The sequence below is a fragment of the Nuphar pumila genome, chromosome 1 (genome assembly GCF_984573655.1).
Source record: "Nuphar pumila chromosome 1, dmNupPumi1.hap1.1, whole genome shotgun sequence".
NCBI classification, from domain to species: domain Eukaryota; kingdom Viridiplantae; phylum Streptophyta; class Magnoliopsida; order Nymphaeales; family Nymphaeaceae; genus Nuphar; species Nuphar pumila.
In genome coordinates, this window is record NC_143249.1 from 181,513,579 (window position 1) to 181,531,231 (window position 17,653).

A 17,653-nucleotide genomic window follows, 5' to 3' on the forward strand; every position below is an offset into this window, starting at 1 on the left:
CTCCAAGTTTGGAAAGGACCTAATTTATGTGGCTGTGCCTTCTTCTAGAAGGAGTTTACTTTTTCTGGAGATCAGTTTGTCTTTAATCCATGAAATAATTGGACCCCAGCAAGAAAAGGCATTGGAAGTATCATAATGTAAGTGTAGCCCCAAGTTGGTAATGGAGGGATATACAGAGTGGTGAGAAGGATGATGTTTTCCATAAATCATCAACAGATTACACATTTGGAAATTCACTTTCACCTTCAATTTTGTTATCAAAGCATCTCATGGCCTGCTTTCTTCTCTATGCACTAATACTGAGCCTTATTCCTGATAAAATACTGTTAGTTAATCGTGTAGAGTTATTAAAACTCATTGTGCTAGCCTAGCAACACGATCAAAAGCTCACCTCTAATTAATATAGACCCTGAGCTACTGCCACCAATTAAAAAAATGGAGGGGATACGAGATTGACTTTGTATGTCTATTGATAGGGAAAAAGATGACGTTCAGTTGATTGATACCAGAGTTGATACAATGCAGGGTAACCTTTCTGGAAAGGTGTCAATTTAGTGTATGGTCTGGTGTAGTGTTGACCTGTTAATGTTATGCAGGGAAGGGAAGGGAATGCTTGGAGGGATTTGGAGTTACAAGATAGGTAGATTTGCAGTAGTAATCTTTTTCAATTTCACCAGGTTCTTAGTGATAGCGGTTCAGGTTTGTGTAAAACCACTATATAAGTGACACTTTCCTGTGTAGTGAGATGTAGAAGTGTCACTTTCCTGTGTAGTGAGATCCACTTGCTTCTTTGGATGCCAAACAAGACAGGTATCAGTGCATCACGTCCTGTGTTGGCGTTTGACAATGACGGTATAGAATTGCATTTTACTTTATCCACGTTCAGTTTTTAGTTCATATTGCTTGCTTGATAGAAAGGTTTGTAGTGTACACTGGTTGCAATATGAGTTTGTGTTTGTTCTTTGGTCTTTTATGCTTGAACCGTGGCAGATAAGGAAGTTATTTGTTCTGTTTTATTGAGAGCAGCCATGCTTGTCAGTTTTGGTTAATGTTGCTACCTGTCACTCTCCTATCAGAATATTGAATCGTTCACCTTGCCGAGACAAGCTTGGCAGCTTGTTTGAATAATTGAAACCCAATAAAATCCATGCTGTGTGTGTGTGTGCATGCACTTGTATGAGGTTTATAAATTACATGGGAACCTTATTTTCATGCTGATGACAGAAAAAATGTGCAACTGCATCGAGCAGTCGTTCAATGGAGAAGGTGAATTTGACATGTGCAATATGCATGGATACCATGAAAGAGGAGACATCGACCATATGCGGGCACATCTTCTGCCATTCCTGCATTACCAGTGCCATCAATCTACAGAAAAAGTGCCCAACCTGCCGGCGAAGGCTATCAACCAATAATATACACCGCATTTACCTCCCTGGAACCGCTTAGCTGATTGATCTTACCCATACTTGATAGTTTTACTCTCATGTCAGTTTCTGCTGCTTCTATTGCAGAGCCCTTTTCACTAAAGTTCTTGTAGTGGAGGGAAGGAATGTCTGGGTTAGGGTTTGGGGGGGGGGGGTTGTTGGGGTTGGTATTTTGAAGGATCTCTTGGAACCTTACCCCACTTTTGGGTATTTAATTATTGAAAAGTTCCAATTATTACTGCCAATCTTTTTTTTTAAAGGCAAGCTGGGTTTAGGCAGACCCTTACCAGTTATACAACTATACCCTTGGGTTTTGAACCTGCAACGCCCTAACACAAGGTGATGTGCACTAGCTGCTCCTACCAGACAAGCGGAGCCCCCGTTGGTATATTACGGGCGATCTTGGTTGGCATTCATTCTTCCTTTTCCAACTAAGGTTGATCATTGAGAAGTCATCCACTCTTTTAAGTCTACCTTGTTTTTTTCAAGTTTCTAACTCTGCGCCATATCAAGGTGTCGAACCTTTTGCTGTATGCTACTCTTTATAGGTGTTGGTGAAGGCAACTTATCAATCAAGTACGACCCACATTCCATTAGTTTTGTGGCGTCATGAGCACTATGCTCAGTTATTATTCAGGCGTTCCTTACCATCACACAGCTATTCTCAAAATGTGATTAATGTTTTTTGTTAGCTTTACTTTCAAGCACGAAAGTGAGTTTTATTTTCGTTTATGTATCGGTGATTATCAGCTGTGATTAGAAAAGAGTTGCCGTGAACAGCTCCGAGATTTTTACCAAGTCTTGAAAGTTTGTCAGAAGCTTTGACTGTGATCCAAACGCTGTTGGATGGAGGGGATTAATGTACTTGGAATAGCCAACAAGTCAAGCCCCAGGTGGATCGGACCCAGTTTTGGAACTCCCCAAAGCGGTTACCTATTGGAACTCCCCAAAGCGGTTACCTATATGTTGTTTGGTAGTGAAGCCATTTAGGGTAACAAGTAGAGCTGATGGGACCACTGAGGTGGTATCTCATGTGGTAAGCAGGTTCCTGTGTCAAGCTGAAGGCCCAGGTTCGAATCCCTCTGCCACATGGGGCTTAAGAGATATCTGGCAGGGGTCTGCCTAACCCCAAACGGTTCAAGGCTTGGGTCAAATCTGTTGGTCTTGGTAGTCTTGGTCTGAAACTCAAAGTGTCATCAAATTCTCAATTTATAGATAAACTGAAATCTAACCAGAAAATCTAGTCATTTAAAAGATCTCTGAGTCAAACTTTGGCTGCAACATCCACCAAGTATCAGCGTAAAAATCTCTGCGATGGAAGAAAGTCTTAACGCATCTTGGCCTTTTGCAAGTAAAGTACAATTTCTTTTCAGCACTCGACTCGACAAAACCAAACATGCTTCATCCAGCGTTCATCACCATTAGGCCAAAACACTATAGAGGGGAATTTCAACATACTTCACGTGGATATGAATATGGACATAAATACGACATGAAGACGATATGAATGCAAAACTTATATAAAATTAGGAAAATAGGACACTTTTTTGTAAATTACACGGGCATGTGCACACTACAGTAGCATACATCACTTGCTTTTGCATAGACAAAGCCAACAAAGTGTTGAAGCTGACCGTACATGTGTTTAACATGATTTATTTACAATGTTAGTAGGGTTAAACAACAACACATCATAAGATTCAATTTTCAAAATGCTGAAAAGTCAATGGCTCACAATTCATGAAAATGGCACATGGTATCTCTTGAGATGCCAAACAATTAGTCTTACAGACTGCAACCTGAGCCAAAAACATTGCAAAAGCTGGCTCCGATTTGGATGTCCTCTACAGGCAAACTGCACCACATCAGAACAAACAAGACAGGTTGCCAGAGTTGTGACAGCAGCGATGGCAATTCTTAAACAGACTGCACAGCTTCGTAAAAATGAACTCTGAAAACTTCATTAAGTTACGTTAAATGTCCAAAAACTGTTCTGTACAAAACCCATCCAAAAATTTCCGTACCAATTCAGGTTGCGTGGAGTCAGCCTTTCTCCTTTGACCACTCTTGTCTTGGAAAGTATGTGCAGAATTCTAAACTCTGAAAAAAACAAAAAAACTTGTTCTATGTGCCACCACCACATTTCATCGGTTGTTACAGAAGTGTGCCTGTTTGAGCTACCTACATATATACAAACGGCAACATACATTTGGTAAGGCACCCTGTTACTACCATCCAGAAATGGAAGGCCCAAGTCCACCCCTAAAGCCACATTCTATGACTACTTCAAGAATTGAAGTTAGAAGCTACTTATCTAGATTTCGTCAGAAAATCTGACACAAGCATTTCTGGAGATTGCAAAGGATGCGGGACATGCTGTGTCCAGCAGGATCCCAAAACTAATTTTAGAAAATAATAACAAATAAAGAGATAAAAGTTATAGCAGAGGGATACCTGATAAAACGCTCCTCAGCGTCCCTTCCTTATATATACCTCAGGCCTGCCATTCGTATTTGCCTTGAGATGAAATATTGCACCAGGGCATAAATTAACCCCAGTAACCCCAAAACCTTCACCGTGGTTATGTTAGTCATTATTACAGGTGACACATTGAGGGGAATGGTCAATAACAGAATGGTATCTGTCTGTCTTGTGAAGTTCCACATGAAGCAGTTGAAGAGGATGTGATTAGGCAAAGTAAGCATGAGGAGGGCCACGTTTTTCACGGCAAAAAGCCACCCTGGTCCGCCAATCTGCAGCCCCCATCCTGCATCTCCGTGCCATACTTCCTCCGACACCCTGTAGAGGGCAGTTAAGACCAAGTAACCAGATATCACAGTGGTCACTGGAAAATAGCGCTGCCTGTCCCCAAACCCCGAGATGAGGTCAGAATCCTGATTTAGAAGCAGTAAGATAGGTGCCAAGAAAAATATTGATCGGTTTGATCCACCAGTCAAATAGATGCTCAAGAACAGGCAGGTGATGAAGCAAAGGACCGTAGCAACATTACCAACAACAGGCATCCACGAACCCTCAGCAGCCAACTTCTTTACTGTGAAAGATGGTGCAGCTGAAGCCCTACGTTGCTGAACGAGCCTGAATTTTGGATTGAAACCAGTGTTTTGGCTAGCAGGGTTATGCAAAACACCTCTCTCAAGAGCCTTCTCCCGCAGCAATGATGCCAGTTCAAACTTTATCTCCAATGCGACTAACATAAATATAGCTGTATACAGTCCCAAAAGTGATGCACGGCCCCCTTCAATTGCCAAGAGGTTAGCAATTTTGTCCCCTTCACCATGTGTACTAACTAGTTGGAGCTGACCCTCCAACAAATATGTAACAGGGAACAAGGCTACCAAGAGAGCAAAAACCCATGGTAAGATGCGGGTACTTGACGCTGATGGTAAGTGTGTGAAGACTACAAAAACAGATGCACATACAACAGTAGCAACAATCAGCGCATGCAGAAGGGTTGCCTGAAGGAAATACTCTGCACAGATGTAAATGCCAAATGTGATTCCCACACCAATTGCATAAAAAGCCCTCAACTCCACAATATATTTGACTGGGATAATATTAGTAACTGCTGCAAGAGTGAGTATGATTGTTGTGATTAGCAGCCACGATGGCCATGATGGACTTGATGACATAAAACCATAGATTGAAATGTCATCAGCAGATACGTGAGCTGCTTTGTTCAGTTCTGATCTGAATGCCAGGGAGAAAGGAAGGGGGGGCCGCATGAGAATGAAAAGTAGGCCAAGAGCCACCACAAGCACAAGAGCTCGCTTTGCTGACTGCAACATGTTACATGTAAATCCATTAGATATCCATTTCAACAGATATGATTAATAAACAAAGATAAAAGCGAATTTCAACATTTACAAAGGTCAACATAGCATAGCCATGTACAGTGAAAAATTAATCAAATAAAAACAATGAACAATAACCCTAGCTAGATCAGAAGCAACAATATGATTTTGGTAGCACAGCATGAGACAACTATGATCTCTCATTTCAGATAAAAAGCGAAACACTGAAGCATAACCTACATGTGACTCCATACACCAAACATAATGATTGCAAATGCAATAAAGGATCAGGATCTGTATGCAACAGTAAACGAGTATTTCCAGCTTTAGGATTACATGACTGAGAATTACCCACAATACAAGGAAAAGATGAAAGGTTACACATACACAGTGAAAATAATTTCAAACGACATGCCTTCTTTTAGATGGAGGACAAATTGCCAGAACATAATTAAAGAACTTGTTGGTCCAAATGAACTCTTCAGGCTTCTGTAAGCCTGTTATTCAATTTCTAAATCAAGAGAAAATAGTATGTGATTTCATCTATCAAACAGATTTTACTTTTTCACCAGATTGCTGTTTTGCATTTATTCAAACTTCAAAGACAATTATACAATGCAGCAGTCAGGATCCAAAATTCAAGAAACTCATTATTTTACAGACACAGCAAACCGTTTGGTATAGGTGTCAGTTGATTATCAACCATTAGGTGCTACCCATTCAGTTATGTAGCTATGCAGCTAGATAGTCAGTCAGATAGCTACCTGCAGGAAGATGGAGCAACTCAAAGTACAATTCCTAAGAGAAATTCAATCCCTAGGATTTCACAGAGCTTCTATACCAAACTATACTAATCATCAACATGAAGATGCATGTGCTTCACGAGGTCAGGTAAGCTATGCCTTGTTTAAACAGACAACTATATATGTGCTTGATTGGCTAGTGAATCCAATGTTTGACAACATAACCATCCCCTCAAACACTGTAATCATGATCATTGGATCAAGTCCAGAAAAAAATGAAGTCACCATCATATATCAATGTTTTAAAACTCAGTAACTCGGGACTCGACTCAGCAATACCTGATTGTGACTTGGTGAGTCAACTCGGTGACTTGGCTGAGTCATGTTAAGTTTTTAATGTATTGAATCAAATAGATATATAGGTAATTACATATATAAATATATACGACAAATGGATACATAAGTATACTTACATATACATTATGCAAAATATATACATTGTAACTCATACAATACATAAGTAGATACATGTAACATAAATAATGTACATAGACATATGACTCGGCTGAGTCATAAGTTGACCCTATTAGAATATGGATTGGATATGGATCCGATAAAGGATCCATATCCATTCACGAGTTTTGTTTTATATTCTAATGTAACATGTGTTACTAATGCAGGGTACTTTTGTCTTTGTAAAATGATTGTAACCCTATTAAGACTAATGTAGCATTACTGCAGCCATTAAGTTAATGGTGGCTGCCGATTTCTGGAAGCTCTCTCCTTTCCCTTCATCCATTCTCGTACTTGCAGCAGAACACGTCTGTTCATAAGCAAAATTATCATGGTATCAGAGCAGAGGATCCTCTGGGCATGAAAGGCTTTGCTCAGTCGACGTGAAGATCGACTTCTCCTTACCGTCAACCAGCCCCAGAACTTCTGTGCGTGACAGGCTTGCTCAGTCGATGTAAAAGTCGACCTCTCTTTGCTGTCAACAGGTCTCGTTCCTATTCCTTTTTCTTTATCCTATTTCCTTCATGTCTCCATCTTATGTTGCCTTCTTCTTACTCTTTATCTTCGGCTGCTTTGGACTTCTGTCATAGATCTGAAATATTTTCAGATCTGCTATCTGTTTCATCATTAGTCTATATTACATTTCAGCATCTTGGTTTATTCTTCTACTGCCTTTATTTTTCTTTGCTGAACCTCTCTGTTGCAGATCTGAAACATATTCAGATCTGAAACACATTCTTTGTTGCCGCTTTCCTTTCCTGCAAAGGTCGAGTTTCACCTCTAGTTCCATAAACCCGAGTCCCTGCCTGAGTGAATCTGGTTCCACTCTTTCCTACGAAAGACCAGCTTCACATTAGTGCTGATCTGGATTTTGCCTGTCACGCTTATCCTAAAACATTCTTTCATTTCTGTTTCTTGCCCTAAAATTTCCTTTGTTTCTGTATGTCACGTTAGTGATCTGATTTCATTCTCTCTTGCGAAAGACCAGATCGACGTTACTGATGCCTTATCATATTCTGTCATGCCTGTCCCAACATTTTCTGTCATAACTGTCAATTTATGATAAAACAGGCCAGCTTCAGATCGACGTTATTGTTGCCTCATCATATTCAGCCACCATTGTTTTTCGTTTCAATTCCGGTCAACAAATCTTCAGCCACATTCAAATGGACTCTTCAGCCAATTTGGGTCTCTCTTCCAGTTTCCTGGGACAATTAGTTTCAGAAAAGCTAACTACCAACAACTATCAGACTTGGAAAAGGCAGATTGCTCCTTTTATTCGGAGTCAAGATCTTTCAGACCACTTAGATGGATCCACTCCAATGCCTCCAGAAATTTTCACAACTGAAGCCAAAGAGGATGGAAGATTGCCGAATATTATTCGCAACCCTGCGTTTGTTACTTGGATGAAGCGCGATCAGGCCCTCATCGCGTACATCACTTCCACATTGTCACAAGAAGTCTTGATTTCCATTCCTGATGATTGCACATCTAAAGTTTTGTAGGAGGCTTTAGCTCAGACCTACTCTCAGATATCGGAGGCTAAAGTGTTGTTTCTTAAACGCGAATTTCAAATGTTAAAAAATGGCACAATGAGCATTATTGAATTCTTAAATCAAGTCAAAAGCATCACAGATCAATTAGCTATGGTTGGGTATCCAGTGTCAGATAAAGAAAAGGTGCAGCAGACACTGAATGCACTGGGTTCAAAATATCATGTTCTTGTTACATCCTTATTATGCTTGCCTACGTTGCTCAGTTTTAATGAATTACGCGCCAAACTCTTTCAGTATAAGATGACACTAAAAAGCATGTCTGAAGCTCCAACAGGACAATCATCTACACATGAGGTTCTTGCCACAGGAGTGATAGCTGAACGTGCACGAGGAGGATGTGGCAGAGGCAAGGGAAATCCAATCCAGGGTGGACGTGGGTTACTACCTACACCAAATTCCACTGTTAGTTTTTCAAAGAATGTTCTCACATGCTATCAGTGTAACAAACGAGGTCACATCAAAGCCAACTGCTAGTTCAACCCACAAAATCGGAATAGAATGCAAAACGCTAGAAATGTTGGAACATCAGGAACTGCAGGTACGTTTCGGGTCAGTGATGATGCTAAGGATCTTCTGCTATCTGCAATGGACAACTTGAATCTGAAGCAAAATGATGATGGAATATGGTATGTTGACTCTGGGGCAGCAACCCATGTGACTGACAATGCAAGTAAGTTCTCTACTTTGACTCCCTATTTTGGAAAATCTAATATTGTAACTGGAGATAAGACTCACCACTAGGGGTGGCAATTTCTGACACGACCCGCCAACCCGCCTCTTAGGCGGGTTCGGGTTGGGCTTAAGCCAACCCGTTTAATAAACGGGTCGACCCGCGTAACCCGTTTATTAAACAGGTCGGGTTCGGGTTGGGGGTATGCCAACCCGTTTAATAAACGGGTTAGGCGGGTGGGTCAACCCGCCAACCCGTCTGCCCGACCCGCCAACCCGTCTGCCCGACCCGTCAACCCGCCACCCCGTCTGCCCGACCCGTCAACCCGCCAACCCGACCCGTCAACCTGTCAACCCGACCCGCCAACCTGCCTACCCGATACGTCGACCCGCCAACCTGCCTACCCGATACGTCGACCCGCCAACCTGCCTACCCGATACGTCAACCCGCCAACCCGACCCGCGAACCTGAAAACCCGTTTACCCGACCCAACCCATTTATTAAATGGGTTGGCGGGTCGTGTCGGGTTACCCGTTTATTAAACGGGTCGGGTTCGTGTTTGCCACAGCCGACCCGTTTAATAAACGGGTCGGGTTCGGGTTGAGGTATGCTGACCCGCCAACCCGCCAACCCAACCCGATTGCCACCCCTACTCACCACCCTATTTCAAACATAGGCAATGTCCTCATTCATTTGTCTGAGTCATCTATTCCTTTATCTGATGTTGTTCATGCACCAAATATAAAGAAAAATATTGTCTCTGTTTCTAAGCTTGTTGATTCTACCAATTCATCTGTGGAATTTACTCTAATCCTGTCTTTGTCAAAGATCTTCAAACGAAGGAGATGTTCGCTAAAGAAGAGCGACGTGGAGACATGTATGTCTTTAATGAAGATCCAGCCTTTAGTATCATGAAACCCAAGTCTGATCTCGTCTCTAAAAGCATCCTAAGTACATCCAAATGCAATAAGTCAGGTATCTGGCATTCTCGTCTTGGTCATTGTAGTCAAGTCTTTATTGAAAAGTTAGTGTCAAATGGTTTTCTTTCAGAGTCTGTTTCACCTTCATTGAAGGATAAAATATGTCTCAGTTGTCAGGTTTGCAAAAGTCATGTACTTCCTTTTCATCAAATAAATAAAAGAGCCTCCATGCCCTTTGAGATAATATGTTCAGATGTTTGGGGCCCAGCCCCCAATCCTTCTTATTCTGGAAGTAAATATTATGTATCTTTTATTGACAGTTTCTCTCGTTTTACCTAGATATTCTTTATGAAACACAAATCAGAGGTTCTTCCCATTTTTCATTACTTTCATGCCTATGTTAAAAATCAATTCTTTCAAAATATTCAAATTCTCCAATGTGATGGAGGTGGTGAGTATTCCTCCAAAGAATTTTTAGATTTTCTCCAAAATAATGGGATGCATCGTAGAGTTTCTTGCCCGTACACTCCACAAAAAATGGAATTGTTGAACGTAAACACAGACATATTGTGGAAAGTGCAATGAGTATGATACATGGGTGTAACTTACCCATTAGTCTTTGGACTGAAGCTTTTCACATTGTCACTCATGTGATAAATCGTCTTCATATGCCTATTCTTGAAAATCAATCTCCCTATTATGTTCTCTTTGGTGCACATCCCGATTATAATCACTTACGAGTTTTTGGATGCACATGTTATGTACATATTGACAAATCCATGAGGACTAAATTCCAGGACAAAGCCTCTATATGCCAATTTGTAGGTTATGTAGATGAATACAAGGGTTACAGGTGCTATGATCCCATCAATAAGAAGATAAGAATTTCCAGAAATGTTGTTTTTGATGAAAATAGCTTTATGGGAAAAGAAGCAGACGTCAATCGTGAACATATTTGTGCAGTTGTTGATTGGTATGATCCATGGCTTAGTGCTGAACTTATTTCACAAATTGCCGAACATACTACTTTGACCCCTGAAAGCATACATGGTGAGACGGTTTCAGATGATGCATCACAAACAGAATGTCTGAGATACAAAGGTAATGTGTATACCAGGAGACCCAGAGAGCAAACAGATGTACCTGCTGAAGAACACATTGCATTGTCTAATAACAGAGAAGCACCAAGAAGATCAGGCAGGATAAGGCATCCTATTGAAAAATGGGTTAGTTATGACAACTTTTCTATGGACTTTCAAATTTTTCTATCCAAGATTGAAAAACACGATGAACCACTTGGTTTTCATCAAGCTATCCAATCCAACAAATGGATTGAAGCGATGAATGAGGAGATCGAGGCACTTCATGAGTGTCAAACATGAGAGATAGTTGGTCGTCCTTCAGATAAAAATGTTGTTGGTTGCAAATGAGCATATAAAATTAAATATAAACCGGATGGTAGTATTGAACGGTACAAGGCACGTCTTGTAGCCAAGGGTTTTACTCAAGAATATGGTCAGGATTATGATGAGACATTCAGCCCAGTGGTGAAAATGAGAACTATTCGCATTATTCTTGGCTTGGCAATTGAACATGGTTGGACCCTTAGTCAGCTTGATGTTAAAAATGCATTCCTTCATGGAGACTCAAAGGAAGAGGTTTACATGGAGCAACCTCAAGGTTATGCAGAGGGAGACACAAAAGAATATGTATGCAAACTAACCAGAGCTTTGTATGGTTTGAAGCAAGCTTCTAGGTCATGGTTTGAAGCAAGCTTTTCCTTAGAAATTCAGAAACATGGTTTCTTTCGTTCTCAACTTGACCATTCTTTGTTTATATACAGGAATAGTACCACTGTGGTTTTCCTACTCATATATGTTGATGATATTGTGATTACTAGTAATGCTCTAGACCACATTCAACGAATTAAAGCTTTATTGAGTATGCGGTTTAAAATGAAAGACCTTGGGGAACTGAGATATTTTCTTGGTGTAGAGGTGGACAAACAAGATGAAAAAATGTCATTAACTCAACACAAATACACTCTTGATCTTCTGGCTAAAGCAGGAATGACAGATTGTAAACCTCTACCCACACCCAGTGTTGTCAACCAAAAGCTCAGTATGTGTGATGGTGAGTTATATCCTGATGCAGCCAAATATCGCAGTTTAGTGAGTATGTTGCAATACCTTACTTTTACCTAACCAGACATTGTATATTCTGTTAATCAAGTATCTCAATTCATGCATGAACCAAAGACTGGTCACATGGATGCTCTCAAACGCATCCTTCGCTATCTAAAAGGAACGGTGGGTGATGGACTTACATATATTCAATCTTCATGAAAGACACCAAAACATGACATACTAGCCTATACAGATGCAGACTGGGCAGGGGATCCAGATGAGAGGAGGTCTGTTTTAGGATACTGTGTTTTCATTGGGAGAAATCTTGTCTCATGGAGTAGCAGAAAACAGAAGACTGTGGCAAGATCTAGCACAGAGGCAGAGTATAGATCTATGGCAGTTGCCACAGCAGAAGTGACCTGGATTAGGCATCTATCTACTTACAGAGATGGGAGAGAATATTTCAAATTCGACACTTATGTGTGATAATAGAAGTGCCATACAAATTGCATTCAACCCTATTCATCACAGTCGGACTAAGCATATTGAGATTAATCAACATTTCATCAGACAAAAGATAGCACACAAAGAGATTGAACCAGTTTATGTGCCTTCAGAAGACCAAGTTGCCGATATGTTTACAAAAGGTCTTACAAGTCACTGTTTCTGGTATCTGAAGAACAAGTTGCACATGGTTCACTCCCATGCACAACTTGAGGGAGGGTATTAGAATATGGATTGGATATGGATCCGATAAAGGATCCATATCCATTCACGAGTTTTGTTTTGTATTCTAATGTAACATGTGTTACTAATGCAGGGTACTTTTGTCTTTGTAAAATGATTGTAACCCTATTAAGACGATTTCTGGAAGCTCTCTCCTTTCCCTTCATCCTTTCTCGTACTTGCAGCAGAACACGTCTGTTCATAAGCAAAATTATCAGACCCAACCGAGTCATAGCTGAATCATATGAAAACCTGGCTGACTTGACCGAGTCTTGTGCAAAACCTAGTCAAACAAATTTTTTTGACCAGGTGAATGGGCAAGTCAAGCTGATCCAACCAAGGCATCAAGTTGACTCTGCAACTTTTTAGACATTGGCGTATACTGACAATACACCTCAGAATTCTGGTTTGGCTATGCTGTCTAACTACTTAAGAAAGGATTTATCTAGGGAGGAAGAAAAGCCTGAAAAATAATGCTAATGAAAATAATTCAAGGTGATCGACATTTTATTTTTGTTGTTACTATGTTCAAGAAGAAATGGGAATTCAATCATTAACAGTAAGAAAGGAAAAATCTTCAATCTTCTGCGGATAGTTGTACCTGTGCATGAGAGAAATGAAGGGCAACAATTGGTATGCAAGCCAAGCCTGTTAGAAGAATGTAGGTTCCCAAAAGAAGTCCATCAGATGGTGGTCTTCCTATCCACCATTGTAGAGCTTCAAAAACTGTTTCCCTACATAACCAGGCAGACACAACAACAATACCCGCATGTATGAAGCCTTGCCATACTGCCATTTTAGAAGCTGATTTTGACTTGTCCCTGCAAGACAGAAAGCCAACTAACAATAAAAAGGGTGATCACCACATGAATAAAGTAATAGACTTAATTTACCCCAACTTACAAAGAAGTTATAAACCAGATTCGTGCAAAAACAAAATGGATATACAATCTAATCAAACTACATACCTGTAAAGAAGAAATGGAGGAGAGATGGCCAAGAGTAAGACGGACGAAACCCACACAACAGATGTTGATCTAATGAAAAGCATTACTAGTTTTGAAACATACAGACATGTCAGAACCCAAACTGCCTTTGGTCCAATCCTGTGGTCCAGAAATAATCTCCTCACTAAAGCCAGGCCACAGACTGTTGTTGTAATAACCATGTAGCTAGGATACATCACTTCATCATCAAAGCCGAAATAGTACATGCTGGAGTAACTAAAAAACCGATTCTCTATGTAACACAATAGAATTGCATGACTGATAAGACCAACTTCAGTCGCAAAACAGAATTTTGGTGGCAGAAGCGAAAATCCTGGAACAGCCATGGCTAGAACCATGCTAGCAACTATCAGCTTACAGAAAGATTGAAGTGTCATACCAGCCAACCAGATACTGAGCCCCCAAAAGTTGTGCTTAACAAACCATGCAGTGGTAAAGCTAACCAGGAGAACAAACGTAAAATATGATGTTAAGCTCTTCTTTATAAAAAAATGAGCAAGGAAAAAGCCAGCTATAGCAGGAATTGGTAAAAGCTGCACAAAAAGCAGCAAAAACAATGTCAGTACAGAAACCCAACGCTATTTATGGTTGGAGTGGGTATACTAGCATAAATATTTTAAGACACATCGAGTATTGCCAAACATTAGCCATCTTCACTGAGGTTGCTGATTATCATATTTAGAGCAAAAGATGACTATTTAAATTGCTGACAGCAAGAGTTTCATGAAACCATGTATAAAAAAGATGGCAATAAACTCAACCAACCTCAACAACCTGCAATGCTCTTTTTATGAACTATACAATTTACACATTCCCTTTCCTTTTGGATATAATTTAGATCTCGCCTTTTATAAAGCTAGAAAATAATAGTGATTATGGTGGAGAAGGCAGTACGGTTGAAAACAAGTTCAGCAGGTATTTACTTACTTTTACCACTTGGTGCTGCTCAAAGGGAAACCCAACAGTGTACTTGGAACATAGGTAGAAAGCTTTTTCATTTTGCCAAATACTGCAGATCTAAGCTCAACCAAAGCCATCTAAGCTAAAAAGGATATGAAAAGTAGCAATATATGATATCATGAAGATTAATGGTTTGATGCTGGAAAGGGTGATACAGCCTTAAAAGCCTCCCCACTGAATGGCCCACTACTGTCACTGGGTGGCCCTAAAATCATCTTGTATACCAAATATTGGAGTTTCCACATACAAGAGGAAGAAGAAGAAAGAAGGAACAAGGAGAGAAATGAAGAGAGAACTTTATTAAGAGACCAAATGACGGTTACAACATATAAAAAGAGGGGTGAACCCCCATAGAGCCCACTACAAGACAATTGCTAGTGGAGCAGTGGGTATATACAAGCTTACAATAATACCCCTAATATGGAATATATGTATAAAAAGCTACATTGAAGGGTATTACACATAATGAAAATATGGCACTTCCTCGATGCTCCCCCTCAAGCTTGAGGTGATGAGAACACAATCAGCCCAAAGCTTAAACAAGAATGATTGGAAAGCCTTCAACGGTATTTTTTTTGTAAAACAATCAGCTATCAGGTTCTGAGTTCTAATGTATGCCAAGGATATAACTCCATCCAGATATGCCCGACGAGTAAAGTGACAATCGATCTCAATGTGCTTAGTCCTCTCATGAAATTCTGGATTTTTTGCGATATGGATAACACTCTGATTGTAACAATGAAAAATAGTTACTGTGACTATATTTACTCCCATGTCCTGCAACAACCACCTCAACCAAATGATTTATGTAGTCACTTGAGCCATTGCACGGTATTCTGCCTTAGTAGTGGATAAAGCAATCCCTTGTTGGTTCTTGCTCCTCCATGATATCAATGATTCTCTTAGAAACACACAAAACCCTGAGGTAGAATGCCTATCCTGAGAAGCTCCCCTAAAATCTACATCACAGTATGTCTTCAACTTCAATGACGATGTAGCAGAAAAAAATATTCCATAATGCATGGTACCCTTAATATATCTGATAATCCTCGTAACAGTTGTCAAATGAGATGATTTAGGGGCACTCATGAACTAACTCACCACATGAACTGCAAACATAATATTTGGCTGTGAAATAGTCAAGCAAATTAAACTCCCAACTAGTTGCCTATAAATCATAAGGTCACCAAGTAGTTCATCATATGTAAACTTTAATTTGCATTTAGCTTTCATAGGAGTATTCACTTGCTTTGTATCATTTGCAAGTCTTTCCTTTCCAATTAATTTTGTTGCATATTTGTGTTGAGTCAACAAAAAACCTTGTTTATAGTATTCAATCTCAAGATCAAGGAAATATTTCAAAGTTTTGGGCTAATTGCATCCTTACTCTTGCAATCATTTCCCTATCATCACCAACAATAATCATATCATTTACATAAAGCAAAAGAAGACACTGACTCTTATCAGAAGATGTCACAAACAAAGCTGACTCATGGTAAGTGTGCCTGAATCCCAACCTCACCATTGCTACACTGAATTTCTCAAATCAAGCCCTTGGGGTTTGTTTCAACCTCATACAATGCTCTCTTCAGTCTACATACCCTGCCTTCCTTATCAACAATTCATGAAGGTAACTCCATATACAATTCTTCATTTAAGTCCCCATTCAGAAAGGCATTCTTCACATCCATTTGCCATAGTTCTCATCTTCTTGCTGCAGCCACTGCTAGCAGGGTCCTAATAGTAGGCATGTGGGCTATTGGTGCAAAAGTTTCAACAAATTCTATCCAATATTATTGACTATATCTCTTTGCTGCAAGACGAGACTCGTATGCCTTAGTTTTGATCTTATACACCCACCTGCACCTAACTACATTTTTTTCTTCAGGCAGTTCAACCAACTCCCATACTTTCATCCTTTCCAAAGCCTCCAACTCCTCTGCCATTGCCTTTTGCTACTCTGGATTTAACGCAACCTCAACATAGGATTTCAGTTTACTATAGGATTGGATCAAAGCTAGAAATGTCTCATGAGTATCAGAAAAGGAATCATAGGAAACAAATCTAGAGGGAGGAACATAAGGTCTAAAACTCCTACGCACCTAAGGAATAAGAAGAGACAATGATGTTGACTCATGAGGATCGGCTTGAAGGATATCTGGACTTGACTCAGGCAAGTGCTCTTCCCCTGAATCATATTGCTCCAGAAAAGACTGACCATGACCCTCTAATGGTCTTCTGCTGTATGTGACCTATTCCTTATCATTCCTTCTATATGAAGTCTTTGTCAAAGGCACCAAAAAGGATAATGTAAACTTCATACTCTTCTTTGACTCATTTTGGCTCTAGAATGACACATGTTCCCAAAATTCTGCATGCCTTAATGTCCACACTTTCCTACTTCCAAGATCAAAGCATTTATATCCTTTTTGTCCTTCAGGATATCCTATAAAGCAACACTTTACAGCCTTGGGCGACAACTTATCTCTGAATTGTTGATGAACTAGAACAAAGCATGTAATTCCAAACACCCTCAACATGTTATAATCTGATTCTTCCCAAACAGTCTCTTATGAGGAGAGATCTTCTCAATCACCTTAGAAGGCATTTGATTTATCAAATGGACACCTGTTCTCATTGCTTCTACCCAAAACTGCATTCCATTGTGGTAGTTTCCAATATATGTTTGTTTTTCCTCTCTGCCACTCCATTTTGTTCTAGAGTATAAGGAGAGGACCTTTGGTGCACAATCCCTTTCTCAAGTACAAATTCTCGTATCTCATTATTCATATATTCTCCCCTCTGAGTCAGAATGTAGATATTTTTTTTTCAGACTGAGTCTCAACATACACATAAAATCTTTTAAAAATATTAGCCAACTCACTCCAATTTTTCATAAAATGAACCCATCTATATCTGGTAAAGTCATCTATAAATGTTACAAAATACATGGATCCTCTTTTAGACATTATAGGAGAAGGACCCCATACATCAAAGTGGACTATTTTAAAAGGACTCACAAACTCAATTTCCTTAAAGACAAAAAGAGAGAGCATGACTCTTAGACAACCTATATCTCTCACAACACTTTACGTCATTAGAGACTTCATACTTACAAGAAAATCCAAGTAAACCAGAAGATAACAAAAACTGAAGTTTAAATATTGACACATGACCCAGTCGTTGGTGCCAC

General features: G+C 39.9%; 2 protein-coding genes across 3 annotated transcripts in view; one reads left to right on the top strand and one right to left on the bottom strand.

Moving 5' to 3' along the window:
- LOC149851548 (uncharacterized) overlaps positions 1-2,060 on the top strand; it is a 33,575-nt gene extending 31,515 nt beyond the window's left edge. For both annotated transcript variants that reach the window (XM_090015347.1, XM_090015351.1), the window contains exon 5: positions 1,225-2,060. In XM_090015347.1, coding sequence (XP_089871473.1) covers positions 1,225-1,449 — 225 coding nt within the window. In that variant the 3' untranslated portion in view covers positions 1,450-2,060. The remainder of the gene's footprint in view (positions 1-1,224) is intronic.
- Positions 2,061-3,369: 1,309 nt separating this feature from the next.
- Positions 3,370-17,653, bottom strand: part of LOC149851550 (uncharacterized) — a 28,583-nt gene continuing 14,299 nt past the window's right edge. The window contains exons 2-5 of the mRNA XM_090001368.1: positions 13,462-14,033; positions 13,095-13,314; positions 3,882-5,224; positions 3,370-3,608 (exon numbers count right to left, since the gene is read on the bottom strand). Coding sequence (XP_089857494.1) covers positions 3,911-5,224; positions 13,095-13,314; positions 13,462-14,033 — 2,106 coding nt within the window. The 3' untranslated portion in view covers positions 3,370-3,608; positions 3,882-3,910. The remainder of the gene's footprint in view (positions 3,609-3,881; positions 5,225-13,094; positions 13,315-13,461; positions 14,034-17,653) is intronic.